Source organism: Rissa tridactyla, chromosome 8 (genome assembly GCF_028500815.1).
Source record: "Rissa tridactyla isolate bRisTri1 chromosome 8, bRisTri1.patW.cur.20221130, whole genome shotgun sequence".
In the NCBI taxonomy this organism is placed as follows: domain Eukaryota; kingdom Metazoa; phylum Chordata; class Aves; order Charadriiformes; family Laridae; genus Rissa; species Rissa tridactyla.
Window position 1 is genome coordinate 34,818,761 of NC_071473.1, and position 19,109 is coordinate 34,837,869.

General features: G+C 39.4%; 1 protein-coding gene across 6 annotated transcripts in view; it reads left to right on the plus strand.

Moving 5' to 3' along the window:
- The window catches only part of PLPPR5 (phospholipid phosphatase related 5), a 93,157-nt gene that overhangs the window by 23,400 nt on the left and 50,648 nt on the right, over positions 1–19,109 (plus strand). For 5 of the 6 annotated variants that reach the window (XM_054211279.1, XM_054211280.1, XM_054211283.1 and 2 more), the window contains exons 3-5: positions 1,845–2,095; positions 11,132–11,308; positions 12,936–13,055. In XM_054211279.1, the coding sequence (XP_054067254.1) occupies positions 1,845–2,095; positions 11,132–11,308; positions 12,936–13,055 (548 nt within the window). The remainder of the gene's footprint in view (positions 1–1,844; positions 2,096–11,131; positions 11,309–12,935; positions 13,056–19,109) is intronic. The other variant, XM_054211284.1, reaches the window with a different exon arrangement.

Here is a 19,109-nt window from a genome sequence, read left to right on the forward strand (position 1 = left end):
AAGTCAGCTGTAACTCCCCCATTGACTTAAGTAGATATGAGATGTCATCCTTTCTACTTAGTTCATTGTAAATGTGTTTGGAGGGAGAAGTACAACAACTCAAAATGTCTATTGAATATTCCCAGATGCTGGTTTTTAATACGTGCAGGGATACCATAGCAGGGCTCAGTTCTGTTGTTTGCTTCTCACTCACGGTTGTATCTAAGAGAAACAGCTGGAGGAATGAAGCCTTGGGGCAGTTAATCCTCCCCTGTGTCCCAGTTGCAGGGGGAGGGAGGGGATGTGCAGCTGTGTCTGTATTTGCAGTGTTTGTGTAGCAGCCGTGCCTGCCTTCAGAGAGAGCGATTGCTCGCTGTCACAACGGAGTGCTAAAAGTCATTAAGAATGAGACTGTCTTGCATAGGTCCAAAGGAGGTGGGGGGTGATGATGAGGAGCTTCTCCTGCTCCAGTTGCTCAGTGTGTAATCAGTGCCCACGTTTCCTTCCCGCTTGGTGGGCCCTCCTTCCTCACAGAAGCAAAAAAACAATTGGGAGGGAGGTAGGGGATGAACAACGGCCTCTGCACTGTTCTACCAGATGAAGCATCACTATCCGTTATGCTCACACTAAGTGATGTGGACACCTCTTTTGAGGCAGTGCATGCCCTTGGGGCTTGCTGAAAGGGCCCTTCTGTGCAGCCACTCAACTAGGCACAATCCGCTGCTCACCAGTGTCTAGCAGCTCAGGGTGAGTTAATGTTAGTGTGACATTGCTGACCAGCCAGGATCCCAGAAATCATCCTCAGTCCTCTGGCTTTGCTGAGGAAAAAACCTGACCTTTAGAAATGCACGTGTTTCTGTGGCATCGTGTCTGCTGCGATGTACATCCCTCAAAGTCCTCATGGTGTCCCATGAATTTGGGAACTGCCAGAACTCACGCTATGTTCACAGTGAAATAAAGTATGGGAAAGGTAAGGTGATTTGCCTGTGGAAATACAGGAGGAAATCTGTAGCTCAGGTGGAATTTGAACATGCACCCACTGGCTTTGCCTCCCAGTCAGGGTGCTGTTCTGCATTTCCTTCCAGAGTTCACTTTATGCTTCCAAAAGGATGGAAAAGGACCTCAGAATAGCAAAAATCTGTTTTCTTTTAAGTAATCAGATACAGGCATTTCCATTCTAATGAATGAGTACATGTGCTTAATGCTTTGCTGATGTGTCTGATAAAAAAACCTCGTTAGCACAAATAGCTCCTCAAATACATAGGTCTTTAGCTCATTATGTTGATATTGTGATTAATATGCCATGCATAGAGATGTACCCAGTAGCAGGCCGATGAAGACAACTCGTGCATGGCAATATTGAATATTCAGTACTTCAGCTTCTTTACAGCTGCAAGGGAAAAGAAAATGTTTGTCCAGTATGTATTATGACTTTTCAAGTTACTTCTCCATCAGGGCGTGACTTCCTTGGTTCTCAAGCAAATTTATAGGGTGAAGAATTTGCCTCTGTCACTTCTGTTTAGTGAACATGGGCAAAAGTTAGGTACCAGTATAGCTAGCTACCCCAAACAGTGGGAATTGGTGGCTAGGGGGCCTAGGAAAGCGGGCTACTTGCAGAAGAGATGAACCTGCTGCTCCGAAGGACGGAGAGAGGTCAGGTGTGTGGGTACGTTGCAGCGTTTGTGCTGCGGTTGTGTAGGAAAGTACCATCTTCAACATGAACCAGGATTTTTAGGGTATAATATATGTGAGGGTTTTTCATGTTCTTAAATGGAAGGAGCTGGTATATTACTGTGATAAATACTATAGTATGTTGTCCTGGAGTGAAATTGTGAGGAAATTTAACTCTTTGTTTCCCTCTTTAGGAATTTACGCATTTGGACTGTTTGCTACGGACATCTTTGTAAATGCTGGACAAGTAGTAACAGGGAATCTTGCACCACATTTTCTTGCACTTTGTAAACCCAACTATACAGCACTTGGATGTAAACAGTACACACAGTTCATCAGTAGCGTACATGCCTGTACTGGAAATCCAGACCTTATCATGAAAGCCAGAAAGACATTCCCATCCAAAGAAGCAGCACTAAGTGTATATGCAGCTATGTATCTGGCTGTAAGTATATTGTACTATTTAATGTCATTATATTTTTGAGAGCAAACGGCTCACACTGTGAGGGGAGGAGGGAGGAATGGGAAGAAGATAAGACAACTATTGGCTGATTTGATATGTGAAAACCTTCTATGAGTTACTGTGAGGCCTTTGAGAATTTGATTCACTGGACTTAATTCTAACAATTACAGATGTAGTGGTTTCTGAGCCTTGAAAGCTAAGGCAATGCTGAGAAAAGGGCAAGATGTCCAAAAAGGGTTATAGATTTAGATAATCAGGTTCTTGGTTTACTTTTTTTCCAGTTTCCAGAGAATGTGGGATGAGGCTTTGTTGGGTAGTAAATAACAAGGGTAGGGATTGCGCATGACTGGGAGTGGTTCCTTTCCATGCAGTACAGATTAGCAGAATTGCACACGGCCATATTCTTTGGTGGGGTGAAGCAGAAGAGTGGGCGTGTCTAACTGTCTCATCTCTGCAGGTTTCCCAAGATCTGTGCATGTCTTTAAGTACGAGAATTGGTATTTATAGGTATCTCAGCGCTCATGCTAAGTCAGTTTGGCTCTTATTCTGCAAGGAAGTGGGCTACAAGACAATCTAGCCCTTCTTCCCTTTCTCCTGTCTGATGTAGGTAGTGATGAGCAGGGCTGGGATAAAAACTGGTGTTTACTGCCTGGCATCACAGCTGTCCTAGAGGCTGTTGGGAGGTGTGGGGGGGCAGGTGAGAGGCAGGGTGACTAATGAATCTCACTCAAGTAACTCTGCAGTACTCCCTGGCTTCATTTGGAGTGGACATCGTTCTAGTCTTAAGCAGAAGCACATCTTAGTTAAGTTGTCCCTGGCACGTGCCTGTGGGAGTCTCTTACCTGACCTGCACTGGTAGTCACAGACCTCTGTAGCCCTTTGGGTGTGCCAAGGGCTGCTCACATGGTGTCAGTAGGGAACTAGGCAAGTGTGTTTGTACCTCTGTGGTCATTGCAGGACTCATCCTGTAAATTCTCTCGGTATTTGAACGGTGGCCTGCCCATACATGGGTATGTGTATGTATGCATCTACATGCATGTATATATACGTGTGTGAAAGTGTATTGCTTTTAAGCATATATTTAATGAGCTGACTTTTAATTCCTGGTTGATCTGGAAACTGATACTTGCCAACATGGCAAAGATCCCAACCCCATCCACAGACAGTGTGCCAACTCCATGCATCTGAGTATGGTTTTAGAACCAGTTGCTTAAAATCCACAGCATTGACAGTAGCATTTACCAAAAGTTCCTTGTGAGCAATGTCTGCTTAAGAGATGTGGATCGTCAGTTAGTACAGGCAAGTGTTATCTGCAAATAAGAGATGAGCGATAAAATTCTATTCTAACTTGAGGCAAGTGTAAGACTCCCAATAGTATTATCTTTATTTGGGGAGATATCTAACGCTTTGCTTCACCGAAACATACCTCTAAATTTGGCGCAAGCTATTTTAGAAAATATTCAGCATTCTTCATTTTAATTGCTCCTATTTTTCTCATCCATCTGTAAAGTTGGATTTCCACTGTTGCCATGAGTCACAGTAGCTAAAGGAAACCAACTGTTCAGCTACTGCAAAGCAGGAAGACAAATAGTGTTTATACATTTTAAAAACAAAAAGTAGACATTAGTAAGGTCTAATACCTAGTATCAATGGCTTTTGGCATGAGCTAGAGTACTTTATGCAAAACTTATGTTGTCTGTGATCAATATACAGTTAGCAACATCAAAAATTAAAACTGCTGTGATCTGTTTCATGACTTTATAAGCTTTCAGTAACTGCAGAAGTGAATATATCCTGTGTCATTACTGTGTTGCAGCATGATTCATGACACTCATTTAGCTGAAGCACTACAAACTGCTGACAGGATTTCTGAGTTCTTATAGGCTGCCTAATAAGGTGAATTGCTGTGATATATCTGAGTGCTATGATATATCAGCTGAGTTGTAGCCTGCAAGTTTAGGTCCTTGACGTGATATTGGCAGTCTTTTTAGTCTTTATTTTTTTTAAATTCTGTTGCATGGTTACAGCTAAAAATACTGTTTATTACACACCAGGGAAAGAAATGCAATGTTCCAATATTTGGGGTCATGGCCTTATACTGTCATTATGTTTATCAGGATAGTTGGCCCTGAGTAACAACTTTCTCATTGCTGTTCACTGTAGTAGAAGATTTAAACAGTAGCCTAGTCTTTGTAAGAGCTGTGGTACAACAGTTATTGAGAGCATAGGCATAAAGACCTCCATATATTACCTACCTAGTATTTCATGAGCATATGATCTGTGATACAAAATGTCCTTTCCTTTTGGTTAACAGAAATATTTGGGAGAGAGGGAGGGATTGTTACCAATCCTCCCTGGACATTTTAGCCAGCTGTGCACAAAACAAAACCAGCTTAAAGATATAAACAGACAACAAGCTGATCCAGAGTCCTTGCTCTCTGAGGAGACGAAGTAAACAATGTCAGACTTATGTGATTTCATCGATCAGCCCATTTAAAAACAAAGCCTATGGTTTATCTAATGATTCCCTTATCTCATTCCATTTAAGTGCAGCCATGTCCTTATCACCTAGCATCTGTGCATATTGTCTTGTTAACAATAGCTTCTTTTTTCGTTTGAGTTCTTGAGTTTTCCTTTTTTCCCCTCTCCCCTCTTTTGAGAGTGGGTGGCTGCTATGGTAACTCTGAATTTCCCTCCTGCTGAAAGTGCAGTCTTTTTCAAACAGTTGTATTGCTAATATTTAGACCTCTCTGTAGTGTTTGCCTCTATTACTTTCTCTCAGTGCCTATCAAGAAAGACTTAGCAATGGAAGTGTTGAATGGCAGCACTATGGTTAGGTGTTTTCTCTACCCCACTCCAAACACAGACACTTCAAAGGATCCATTACTTGTTGTCTTCAGACGTTTGGGTTTATTTTTCCCAATGTACCAGAGTCTTCAAAATGAACAACTGTAATTATTTTCCAGAATCTTTAACCAAGCTGGCTGCTACCTGGACTTCTCCTTATCTGTCTGCTCAACTCCTCTTAGACCTTTTGCTTTTTTGTTTTCACTTGAGTTGAGCTAATAAATTGACTGCATCAGCTTCCACTTCTTATCAGCATTGCAATTCACACTTTCTCAGGCTGGAACAACATCTGCTAACACAGGTATTAAGGCAAATGCGGCAAGTTTATTAAATATAATATAACTGTATAAGCCACACTGATATGCGTAAGCTGACACAACCTGGACAAATAGAGGTATATTTTGAAGCAGAAAATTATGCACATACTTGGTTTTTTTCCACAACTGAGACACAGAAATGAGAAGTCATGAGTCTTTTTTTTTTTTTTTGGGTAGGATTTCAAAGTGATATATGAAGATTTAGTCAGTTTATTCCCATGGATTTAAATATGAGACTCATGACTAACAGTTGTCATTTGGTGCTGCAGACCTAGGGGACTGATCATTGCTAGTTGTAGTTTAAGACAAATCTTAAGTCATTCTATAAAATTTTGCTTTTTTTATTGTTATTCTTACTGCATTGGACAAGAGCAGTTGGCAGCCAACCTGTCTGTAGGGTAGTGTTTGAACTTGGTGGTACTGCTTACATTTCAGACTTGCTTTGGATTTGGACTGATATAGGGGCAGGTTTAATGTTTTGATAGTTGACATAGCCCTTAGGTCTGTAGGCTGCGTTTTTTGCCTTGTACTGTGAGCCCTTGGCCTCAACTACAGCCTCAGGTGCGGCTAGCAGGTAAAGCTGACAATTTTTTCCTCCCTAAAGAGCTTTTGTTGGGCCTGTGATCATCTTTTCTGCAAGATTCTTGCTCCTGGCATTCTACTGTATTGTCTTTGCAGTTTGCTGTGTTTCTAAGTCACTGGAAAAAGGCAGCAAGTCAGCCTGGGTCACAGTGCTAGCAACGTGGTGACATTCTGCTTGGTGTCGCTCCTTGATCCAGTCTTTAGATGTAGGCCTCCTCTTGCTTGTCCTTTCTTTTGAAGTGCCTGTGGCTCCTGCTCAATGGGCAGCTGGAAGAGGTACGACAGGCCTCTCTTTGATAGGCTTTAGGGCGCGCTCAGGAGGAAAAGGAGTAGCAGAGCCACCTGACTGAGTCGGCTTTGTTGTCCGGTTTTTGTTAGGAAATTGAAGAATTAAGGGATTCTTTTGGCTGCTTTTCAGGGGCAGTGTTAGGGAAGTGGAATTTCTTCCCAGTATCTGGTGCAGCAGGTAAAAGTATCCCTTGATACTGATTGTACAGCTTGTATCACAGGCTTCGTATATTGGGTGTATTGGTTACTTTCAGGCTGGATAGTAAAATAACATTACACTTTGATCCAGGAATTTATCTAAAGATCTCTAGATATTTCTTGTCAGTTCTTCATTACAATTCAATTGCTCAAGATAATGACCTCTGTAGACTGAACCAGCTTTAATTAATATTTAGGTGTATCTTACAGACCTCGTACATTGAAGGATACCTCTTTCCTTCTCCAGTTGTTTATAGAGTTATGACTGTGGGGAACTTGTGGGAAACTTAAGATAAGAGTAAAATCCAGCATTTCTAGAGCTTTCTCTTCCTTTTGCCAACCCAAACTCCTAACTCTGAAAGCAAATTTTTGTCTAGGCTCATCAGTAATTACTGCAAAACTTAGGGAGAAAGCTGGAGGAGGCTTCAAAAGCACTAAAAAAATCTCCAGTGGGCAGTTGCAGAAAGGCCCAGATGATTTGAGAATATGGCTGTGGTTTGCTCTAGTAATAATTTGACCCAGTAATTATTAATCAAACAAGCTGAAGAGCTTTTAGATTATCAAACAGGATTCTAACTAAACAGTGAACCTGATTATAGACTACCATCTACTATAGCCCACCACTTTTTCAGCTTTTTCATTTCTGAGTGTCTCTTTTCTTGTAGGTATGATGAATACTGAAAGTTGTGAACATTTCACAGTTCCTCAGGTGAACATCTATAACATTTCTTATATTACTTGCATAGTTCAAGATTCTTTCTTTAATGATAGAACATTATAAAATCAAAACAAAACATGAGATAATTTATATTTGGAGCGCTGCCTGGGATAGGTGCCTGTACAGTGATTCCTTCCTCTTTCTGCTTGTCGCTGCATGAGTCACTATTCTCTGCCCACTAACGGACTGGTCTGTCTCTTTGTCAGTCCCCCAGACCATCTGCTTCAGGGAGGACTGAAACAGCAAGCACAGAGGGGATCTTCCTCCCCGCATCCCTGGGCCCCAGGCTGATGAAATCAGCTAGGAAAATTAACCTGCCTCCTGGCTGGAGCACCCAGGCTGATGACTAGCTCCACTCAAACTAAAATGGGACTGTGGGACCTGTTACGTGTGTGTTTGTTTGTGTGCACAGAGATGTGTGTGGGTGAGCCTAAAGATAGCTGAAAGACGACAACCGGGAAGAGCTTGCAGCGTAGCCCAGGAGGCCACTTTGTCCTGCACTTGACACACAATTCCAGTTCTTCTCTTAGGTGTTTTGGAATCATTTTGTTTGCACTAGATTTAGGACATATTTCACATGAGTCAGGCTTACAACATGACACTTTTGAAAGCTTTGCCAGTACAACCTAAGTGCCAACACTATGATTATTCCTTATGTTATGACCTCAGACAGTCATGGCAGAAGCCTCACAGGTTGCTTTGTCTTTGGTGAATGGTGGTGATTTTGACTCTTTCAAATACCTGTTTTCAAAACAACTTCAATTAAAGTTTTACTTTCAATTTATGAGGTTCTCTGGAGACTTTGCTTCCATCATCTTGAAGACTGAAAGTGAAATGTTTGTGTTTTCCTGAAAAATCTAGTAAATGTTGGTATATAGAATGATCAGGTATATAGATATGACTCTCTGCCAGTGTCTACTTGCTGGTATCGCTTTTATGTCTTTTTCATACTAAAATCTTATTTCGGAAAAAAGAAAAAGCAATAGCAGAAGTTTATCAGGAGAAGATTCATCGTTGATCTGATGTTGCAGGAGAATGAGCAGCCTGCAGAATTAATTCTAACTACTGTATCAATCCTTGTCCTTACATACAAAATCTGACTGCTGTTTGTTGTCTTGTTGACTAATTTAAAATATTTCTTTAATTAGATTCCTCCTCTCCCAATTTCTGTTCTTAAAAGGAACTGAGATGTTCAGTAAACATCTTTAGCCATGTAAAAATTTGTATTGTCATTCATTGTCATTTAAATCATTGAGCTATTTTCCTTTGTTGATACTGCATTTAATATTTATGAAAAGTAAGAGAAGAAAAATCCTGTCATCTTTTCAAGATGTTCATTCTTTGTCAATTACTGACTGTGCTGGTTTATATCTTTTCTTCCAGAATCAAGAAGAAAACAACTACTTAATTATATTTTATTCTTAATGCAAATCAGATCTTTAACTGAGTTGACTGTGTTAATATATTGTACTAGAGCTGCAAGAGGTCAAGTTTAAAAAATGGACATCTATGAATCCTGCCTTAGAAGAGTCTACGTTTGCTATGTAGAATTTTGCAAATATACAGACAGCAAATGTAGCAAATTTTGCTACATTTTTTTCAGGAAAAGTTTACCCTGTTTCTAATGATTCTTTAATATATATTTTAATATAATACTATTCTTAACATCAGTACTACCTGTTCTTTAAAGAAAAGATAGAAATGGTACCTATGCTGGCACAACCTTCAGGTTACTGTGAATAATGGACTGGGCGTGACAATCTTGACTGCACATATAGGAAGGGACTCAGCAAATGGAGGTAGTTATTACTCATGTGAGGCACAACATGAGTCTGCAGTTGTTTCTGCTCACTCAGTGCTTCGTTTGAGAGGGACTTGAAGGACATGCTTGATTTTGAAAAGATTCTAAGAATTTTCTGCAGGGCACTTTTCAGTTTAGCTTTGTATAAAAAATGTTGAAGTTTGACTGAAGTAGTGCAGAGTCAAATATTTATATTATAATGTGTTTTGACTTCATAAAAATTGAGATAACCTGTTTGGGCAATGACCAGGTGTTACAGATCACAGAAATGTATCACTGAGACCTGTCTTGAGCAAGCTACACTCTTTTTGAGTTGATTTTTCCTTTTTAGTAGTCATTTTGATTTAATATACCACAATACAGAATTAAATGCAGGATAGCTTCTTGCCAACTTCCCTGTGTCAGCTTCACCCAAGCTGTATTTGAAATTTGGTGATCTTGCTGTGTATTCAAAATATTAGAATATTTTCCCCAGCACCAGATGTTCTAACATGTAGTGTGAGTGTAGATAATGGTGGTGCTATCCAGGAGTAGGATGAGAGTCACTAAAAGAGAGTGTTGTTGAGCAACTCAGCATGTACTGCTCTGTCTGTAGCTTGAAGAAAACCGGCGGGGCTAAAAAGGTGGAAATTAAAGTTGCAGTTGTCTTATCAGCATTCCGCATGGTAAGAGTAACTCACTGAAGAGACCCTGCAAAAATATAAGGAGCTGAGATAAAATGATAGTCAGTAAAGAGAAAAATGCTATTTCTTAAATGGTCTAGGAAGAAGAGAGGAGAAATATGGTTTGGAGATACACCCCAAAGCTCTTCTTTTCAAACCTTTGCTCTGTCTGCATTAGGTGAACGGCAAGCTTTGCTGTTCATCACCTAAGGTCCACTGAAGATGTATGTGTTGCAGTACTCTGCTGTGATTTGAAGCTTAAGCTTTTATTCATCCTCTAAGCCATGGATCTTTCTCTAGTGTTTTGAACAAGATTACTGGCAGATGTTGCTCTTTTCAGACAAGCTCCGACCACTACTTCACTTTATTTGTCGTAACAGTAACCATGCTTCCTAAACTTCTTCTTGACTTGATTAATGCAGCACTTCCTAACTGATTACCCAGAAAATTCAGCTAAAGTTTCAGACACTACAAAAAACCCAAAGGACTACCCAGTTGTTGGTCAAAAAGGTACTGGTTCTTCAGTGCAGATTCATCTGTTTCCCTTTGCAGTTCAAAGTGATGGTATTACACACTTGGAGTATCTAGTGCAACTCCATAGAAAACATTTGCATTCTTCAATGTAAATCTTCAACTCTTTGTCTAAATGTGAAGAGTTTAGGGATTTCAATGGTTTAATTGCAGAAAAAATTCTTCCACAGAAAGTAAATACTTTTTTTCTCAAAAATTTTGTTAGATGAAGTATAATTTTTCAGCGAGGAACTTTCAAGCAACCTTAATGCCAAGATTCAAGAGAATGGAGATTCAAAGCCTTGGTATTCATTTGTTCCATTGGCACATCAGAGTTTGGAAAGTGCTGGCTTAAACCTAGTAGTCACTAATGCACCCTTAGGGCAGAAGAGCTGCTCTGTCATCAGACAGTGCTTTTAATTCAGTAGTATTGCACAGGGAGAGTTAGACTGCAAGTAGGGCAGATCGATTTCTCGGAGTCTGAAGCATAAAAGTTTCTGCATTTAGATTGGTTTGTGTGCTGGGGGGGATTGGTACTAAACATCCCCAGTCACCATCTGTGAAGTACAGGGGTGTATTGGTTCAGCACTGGTTGAAACTATTACGCTTTATTTATAAAAGTAGATACAGGGATTTAGTTCAATTTTCACTGCTTTTTGACAAATCTCTAGTTAATCACATGAAGAAGTTGTTTATGAGAAATAAAGGCATTTGCTAATAAAAACAAGGCCCTTTCAGTGTAAAGATTTTTTTCTATTATTGTCAATGCTGCGCAGTAAAAAAATCAGTCTCTACCTCTGTGCACAAATAAATACATAGATTGGGAGTAATAGAATAGGATTGTCTAATTTGCCTGTTCTTTCAGGGGCTTTTCAGGTTCATGTCAAATGTAATTTTGCTGTGTGGTCTAATTCTTTTTCTACAACCCTAGAAACCAGTGTGATGACTTTATCTAACACTCTACTTTCTTGGTTTTTTACCAAAAAAAAAAGCGCCAAATACACATAGTTTGTTCAAACAAAATGTAGAGATTTTATTCGCCAATTAGTGGGAGACCTCCATCAGTCTTACACTTTCTTCCTTTCTAATTTTCAGATGTATATTACCAACACAGTAAAAGCCAGAGGAACAAGGCTTGCAAAACCTGTTCTGTGTTTGGGCTTAATGTGCTTGGCTTTCCTTACTGGAATCAACAGAGTAGCAGAGTATCGAAATCACTGGTCAGATGTAATAGCAGGATTTGTAATTGGAATATCTATAGCAGTGTTTTTGGTAAGTGTATATCTGTGTCACTTCTGTTTGAAAAAATCAGTGTATAACTTTGTATCTCTTAAAACAATATTGATAGCCTTGGCTGCTCAAACAACTAAATGACAAAGGTGTTTCTAATTTTTGTTTTTAATGAATTATCGGTTTTCTTAGTTATATTTACATACACTAAGAAATGTGAAGTCAAAATAGGACTAATCAAATGATCTCTTTTGACTTCGCTATAAACCAGATTGTAGAATTTCAACCAAGATTTTTTGCATCAAGCCCCACTTTAAGCAAGTTTATATCCTTCAGAATAACATCTAGTTATGATTTCATGTATAAAGTTTTAAATTCAGTGTAGTGGTACCTACACTGATCAGAGAATAAGTAGCATTTCTTTTCCAGCTTTAACTCTATTTCTTTCAGGTTTACATTGAAATTTTGTGTTTTCTGTACAAAAAAGAATACCCATGTTTAGCCTTTTCCTTCTGGAACTGTGTTGTAAAACCAGATGGTTAGTCACAGTTCACAGTGACTAGTGTCTGTGTCAGGAAGCTGCTACTAATCTATTAATCACCTTCACTGATAACTTCGGTGCAAGACTGTGGCATAGAATAGTTGCTACTGTTTGTCTGCCTGGCAGCTTGTAACAGTACTTAATACATCTTTGAATTTTTTTCCCGTGAAAGCACTTTTGAGCTTGATTCTTGGATCACAAGGTCTTGATGTCAAGATCTTGGATCGGAAGCTTTGGCTTGGCTGAGAACTCTCCCAGGGATGGCTAAGGGTGGGTGTTTTCACTCTTCTGAGAAATGTCAGTGCAGCTTTAGGTCTCCTTTAAAATATACCTGCTTGCACTTCCAAACATTCCCTTCCACACAAGGCGTCCAGAAGTTATATTTGGTTATTCGTTTTTAAGAAGCTTTTCCACTTTGTTTGTGCCCCTGAAGTCATAAAAGAACGGAATAGAAATCTGTCCCAGCATTTTTTTCTTATATTTTGTGATGTATATTGCATAAACTCCTTCGAGTAGCATGACATCAAGTTTAGTTGTGTTTTGAAGAAAATACAATGGGTAAACATTGCTACTTGGCTGAGTGTCTGCATTAGTAGAAACACTAACAAAGTAGTATATATCACATTCCTAAATCCCTATGTGAGAGTCACTGCTGACCTGAGCAGATTTAGAGTTTAGTTCAGCCCTGGGGATGATCTTTGCCGCCTTATTCCCCCTTTCTCACTCTCCATTTGAGAAAGTCTTGGATGATCAAAACTTAGATGGTACTGCCCCTTCATAAGACTTGCAAGCTATTACCTTACTCCGCTGCACGTGCTCTGGACATCTATTCATGACATTGTTAATAATTGGTATTCTATTATTCAGTTTCGACAATGGATTTGCTTTTAGATAAGAGGGTTTTTTGGTTCTCAGATGATGCATGTAACAATAAATTGGTTGAAAGTCTTTTGTCTTGAAATATTAATTAAGGATTTTCTGTAAAACATGAACTTCACATTTCTGTGTTTCTACTCTAAGCTGTGACTAAAGCTAGTGTCAGTTCTGCCTAATTATGGATGTCAGGATCAAAGCTCAAAAAAATGAGTTGTTCCTTAGCTATTCTGTTTATCTTCTAATCCCTTCTAGGTTGTTTGTGTGGTAAATAACTTCAGAGGACGTCAGCCAGAGCATGAACATTCTCATATGGATAATCTGGCCCAGATGCCCATGATCAGCATACCCCGAGTAGAAAGCCCTTTAGAAAAGGTAATGTCTGACTTTTTTAAAAACAATTAAATAAAATGTAGCTTTCTTGTAAGGATGATCCCAAACTATCTTGACAAGAGTGCCAAAGTAATCAGATTTAAAGTAAGGAGACATGGCAGTGAAGGAGAAAGAAGGGAAGAATTAATTCGGAGACACTCCTTGGGAGGCTCTTCGTGCCATCTCCAAGAACAATCGCTAAATATCAGTCCATTTTACTGCTGTAGCCACCGCTAGGTCCACGGAGTCAGGCTGAGCAGATCTGAGGCCCTCTTTCCTTGTGTTACTCAAGTAAGTTTAAATAATGCTTTGGCTGAGAGTCTACAGAGCTTGAAGTGCTTAGAAGATCTAACCCCTGAGCCCAAGAGGTTATGCAATTCAGGTAGGAGTAGGGTTTATCCTGTTTCTTTGGGCTATGTCCTCAGGCTAGTGTGGAGCATGGATGCAGTCCCTTCTGGGTCAGCTGTGGGGCTTTTCTCATTTGGTACGTGCTAGCCTCAGGACAGGGCACCCACTTGGAAATGCTGGGGATCTGATACCTACGTTAGCAGAGCAAGCAACTTAAAGAATATAATAATACTAGAGAGTAACTTGGAGCATAGAGTAACTACACGAAAGCCATGATCTCTTGCCAAAGCAAATAGAATTTTTTGACTAGGACATGCTAGTGATAGTCTCCTGGGTATGCCAAGACTTTTTGCATGAGTAAGTATTGTAATGTGTTTAAAATTTATTTTAGTTTCCTGTAATAAAAATTTGTGGTTTTTGAAGATTATGTTGTACTGTGTAAGTGTTAGGTAAGATTATGTCTGAACAAATTTATGAGCGAAGAAGCACTGAAATAGATAGTGTAACCAAATAAAGAAAACATTCTAGGCATTTTTACCAGGGGGAAAGTTTGAACCACTAATGCAAAGTTTGAAAGCAAATCTAGTTTTTCTAATTACTTTGTCTGTCATTATTTGTTAAAATCTCTTGTATTACGCCCACGTTTGAAGATAGTAAACAATTCTGCACTGCGTAGGGCACCAAAAGTATGTTTCTATGACATTCTTTTAAATCCAAATGACTGCTGATATTTTCTTCATGTTAAACATAAGAAGAAATGTTTTTAACCACTTACCAATCTTCGTCATTTGGAAGTAGTGGAAGTTGTCTTTTGGTAGGAATTGCTGCTAGCCCTGGGTTTGTTATTCCTTTCCTTGAAGGGAAAGAAGATTTATTTTCAGAATGATCTAACACACCTTTTTGAACCAAATGTGTCTAAGCTACTTCTGCTGATATCTTGTCATAAGGAGGTCAAAGTCTCATTTGCTTGAACAAGCATTTAGATGATGAATGTGTGTCTTCAAAATAATCCATTCAGTAAGCTTTCTGTAAAATGTCAAAACAAAACAAGATGTCAGTTGGCCGAGGACATACCACATTAATAAGAGCATGTCTTATTTATGTGTGAGGCTCTCCTGCAATGGAAGCCATTTCTGTGGCTCAAAAGCCATCATAGGTGATAAATGCCCATTCTCTGGCTGTTGAAATTTTTAATTTGTTTTCTGAGGATAAAGACCTCATGTTAACTTAGTGTTTCTAGGTGATTTGATGCCCTCTCACTCATGATGAACAATGTTATTTTCCTGAGACTTGGCTTAGGCAAGATTGAGATGTTGTGGGGAAAGCTCTGGGAGAATGTGGGAGGGTCGTGTCAGGAATAATGTTTGCTCTGCTTAAGGATGACCTCCGCTATTTCTGAACTGCCCAGGACTCTCTTATATGAGCGAGCTTCTTTCCATCTGAACCTATACTTCTATGGCAGTAGAGGGTACCTGTTTGTTGTCATGGAACTTCTCTCTAGATAATTAAATCAAGGCCTTTCCGCAGGGTACTGCACTTGGTGAGATCTCAGTGTATGGGTTTATCTTTGTCTGTGTTGCAAAGCCTTTTGCATCCTTTCCAGACAGAGAGGATGAGATGGGAGGATAATAATGTGGAGACTTTGCTATTTGTTGGGAAATGGTTTCATCTGTTTCCACTCTCAGAAAGTTTAAATTTGAATTAGCAAATGATTGATGAAGAAGTTACAGTGCTTTAAAAATTTTAAAAGTTACAGAGTGCTTTTAGTTATTGAGTTTTTGTGGATTTTTTCTTTTTTATTTAATGGTTAATCTGAAGTTTTAGATAGAAGCCAGACCCTGTTAAATAAAAGGCACTAAGAATAATACTTATGGAACTAAGGTCTAAATTGAGCCATCTCAGTTAGCTACCATCACTACAGGAATTATTAACTTAGTCTTTGTTTTTTAACTCCCTTCTTATTTTACATCCTTTGCTCTCCTCTGGAGAGAGAGGGGTGCTAAATAATTTGTGTGCTACTTGTCTTTGCCTGCTTTAGCCATGTGTAAGTTACTTTTCACTACATTTCAGTTAGGGCTGTTCCAGTTCCATATTCTGAATGCATATACATTTACATTTGGCTTATTTTAAATCTGTTTTTCCTTACTCTCAGTCTGCAAGCTCCTGTGTCAGTATTAAAGACAGCTTACTGTCAGAAATTAGCTACTATAAGAGTAGCACAAATCCTGACGGACTGAAGTTATCATGGGCTAAGGCAGTGCTAGCATGAAGCAATGCAGTTCTCTTATTGATGCTTAAAAATAATAGCTATGTGGGTATCTGGGAGCGAGAAATTCAAAGATGCTGTCTTAAAGAATGACTTAATTAGAAATGCCCACCAGATGGGACCTCACTCATTTCAATTTTGCTATAAATTCACCCGTAAATGAATAAGCAAATGGTGCATCACACAGACCTGGAAGCACCTTATTTTTGTGTTTCCAGATCTGCTACTTGCTATTCCAGTGCACTTTCCGTCTGGAGAACGAATGCTCTTGGCATGCTTGGCATGTTCTCCGTGCTGTCATTGTCTGAGTTTTGGTGGAGGTCAAGAGCTACATTGGAAGTGCACTTAAATATGAATATGTGTACTTGTAATATTCTGAACTGAGCTGCTGCTGGTTAATGACAAGGGTAGATTGCTGTTTGCATGGCACTTCTGTTTAATTGTGATGCATGCAGATGATTAAGCTGTTCTGCATGGGTACCCACTTCTCATGCACTCAAATGAGCCATAGTTGCAGAGTGTCTCCTTGAAGAATCCTTGCCAGAGCTGGCTCAGCAGTGCAGACTTATTGCTTTCACCTTAACTACATCCATCCTCAGAATTAATGAAACGAATGAAAGCCAAGAAACCTCATCACTCACCCATCTGCTCCTTTTTCTCTCCTGTCTCTGACCTTCTTCATCTCTTACAAGACAATTTGTGTTTCAGTTAGCTGGCACTCCTGTGGAGAGGAGGTTCTCTTCCTGCCACAGTCAAGGTTAGAGACTTCTGTTTTTTTGCAAGAGTTTACTGGGAAATAGGGATATTCTGAGTGGTATCTGGAAGAGTTTAAAGTTCAGCTTCATCCAGTGCAGTCACAAACTGTTTTTTCCTTTTCAGGGGAGACTGACATTACTTCATGCTAAAGTCCCCTGAAATTGGCCAGGATTTACAGAGAGGGTTCATAGACATCGTCTTGTAGCCACTGACTCTCCTAGCTTTTTTTTTTTTTTAGTAAGTAGTCTGGCTTTGAAAAAAATCAAATAGAAAGGGAACATGGAGAATTTTAGGACTAATGGAGCCAGTAGATAGAATACTGAGGTAAGAGGTTTTAGGAGGAAGCGTTGGATTAGGAGAGGCACTATGGTTCATCTCCTGTGGGATGAGGCTGTTACTGTGTCTGATCCGCAGTGCTTTCTGTAGCTGTTCAATGTTACTTATTTGCACAGTGGGTTCTTTGCAGTGCCCTGTTTAACAGCTAAGCTGCATTTATCCCCAAAGTCTTTGCTTGGCATTCCTGTATAGTGCTACTTCTGTCAGCAATGTCCAAACCATGTTCTGAAAGACAGTCACCGTTCCTTGTTACAATGAGGTTTCTTATACTCCATCCATAGGACTCACTCTCCAGCATGACTGTGAACTAGAAACAGATAGTTTAGGGTCACTCTCTCTGGTACAGCCATTACTAAGTTTTAATGTTGGTAAGTATTTGGAATGTTTTTAGAGAATGTGATGTTCCTGTTGCCTGTCATAGCAATTGCTAGTGACTATCAGGGTTAATTGTCTCAAAAATCTTGTTGAGTTTGACGCTATAATTCTTGGTATATTGTTTACGTGCCAAAGGTAATGCTGGTGATGAAACATTTTAACATAGTAAGTATAGATATTGCAATGGATTCTGGTAGTATTTTTAGGCTGGGGAAGCTTTCCCCTTCTGTTTTTAAGGTATAATGTTTTTTCTATTTACTCCATCTTGACTATTTACAAGACATAGAATAGCTTCTTCACAGTGTCAGAAAAGGGTATTCTTAATTTTAGTTCTCGGTGTTACTGCTTTTTCTTTGGTCTTAAGAGTTTTGTTACTAAGAAGTCTTTCATTGGTATGTGCACTTGTGTACACACCGCGTGGCCTGGGGAGTCCAGTCTGGTCCCTGGCGCTCTCCAGGGAGACTGATCGCCCAGCCCTCAGCTCACAGGCTAGAAGCAAAACGCAAAGATATTTTAGCTCATCATACTATGGGCAAATGGGGGAGAGAGTTTGCGTCCATTTCTGTTGCCTGAAAGTATTTTAGTTGAGAAGTATCCAAATACTGTTGTGCTTGATGTCCAAAAGTGTACCTAGGTATCCATACAGTGTTTTAATACATGTATGTGTATCTCCAGGAGAGCTTGACTAAAGTCCGTGTGCTGACATTACCTTATAGGCATGTTTTCAGATTGCTGTTGTCATAACGGTTCTCTCTTGATAATACAGTGTGTTAAAGGAGATACAATACACCATTGTTTCACACACAGAAACACGTACCCAGGAGAGACAGCTCATAAAAGACCATAATCAATTTTGTTTCAATGATGTCAAGCGTTTGAATTCGCATTCATGTCCTACTCTTCTGCTTAAATCTGGTTCTGGAGGACTGTACAAGAATTATTTCTGTTTGAATGCAAACTGCGATCACCATCTCTAATTTTCACATAAAATAATACTTAAATACAAGACATTAAATAATATATTCAGTGTGACCTCCTCAAATATACGTGTTGTAGGTGTTACAGAATCAAAGTGTTAATAACCATCAAGAAGATCCTTTGCAACAAAACTCCCTCAAAGCACGCATCATTAGGTTCTTCTCCTGGATATCAGGAATGGACCGTTTTGAGCATCTTCATATGAGGCAATAAACATATGTGCGCAAGAACGCACATGAGTGTGTGTGTGTGTGCATTTGAAGCAAAGGCAGATGCGGTGTGGCGGCAGCGTTCTGTGCAGGTCTGCAACGTTTTAAATGGGGAATTTCGCTTGAATTCATTATTTTCTCTAAAAATGTGATTCACCCTGTAAACGCATAAAATATACTTTGCTGACCCAGAGAATTGTATAATAACATTATTGTTGTATGATAAATTATCATTTGCCTGAACAACTACAGTATTATTTTTCTGTTTCTTTTAACAAACTCCACTGTGTGAAGGACTACAAACAATTTTTCAAATTCCTGTTTTCAAAGATGGAAAAATCTTTTTTAGGATGATGACTATTTTTGAATATTTCTAAATGTATTCATGAGAGCAGAACAAAAAAATTTTCAGGTAAAAATACTTAATATATGTAATGAAAACTGCAAACCACAACAAAGTTGTCAAGGACTTTTTTCAGTGCTTTAACGTAAGAGAATCGCTTGTAAACAGAAGTTAGTTAAAATCTTAACAGACGATATACAGATAAGGATCATTTCCCCCCAGAAACCTGCACTCAAGGCTTAGCCTGTAGCTTTCATTTTTCTGTTAGTGGTGTGAGAGCATGGTTCTGAAGCATGCCTTGTTCACATGGTGCTGACACCAGGCTGATACTGTCAATTTAGAGTGAATAATACAAAAGCTGGTGTGCCTGTCTGCGAAACTGCTGCCGTTGAGCAGAGCCTCGGCCTATTCTAATTCTTTTGAGTACTGTAGGGAAAGCCATTTCC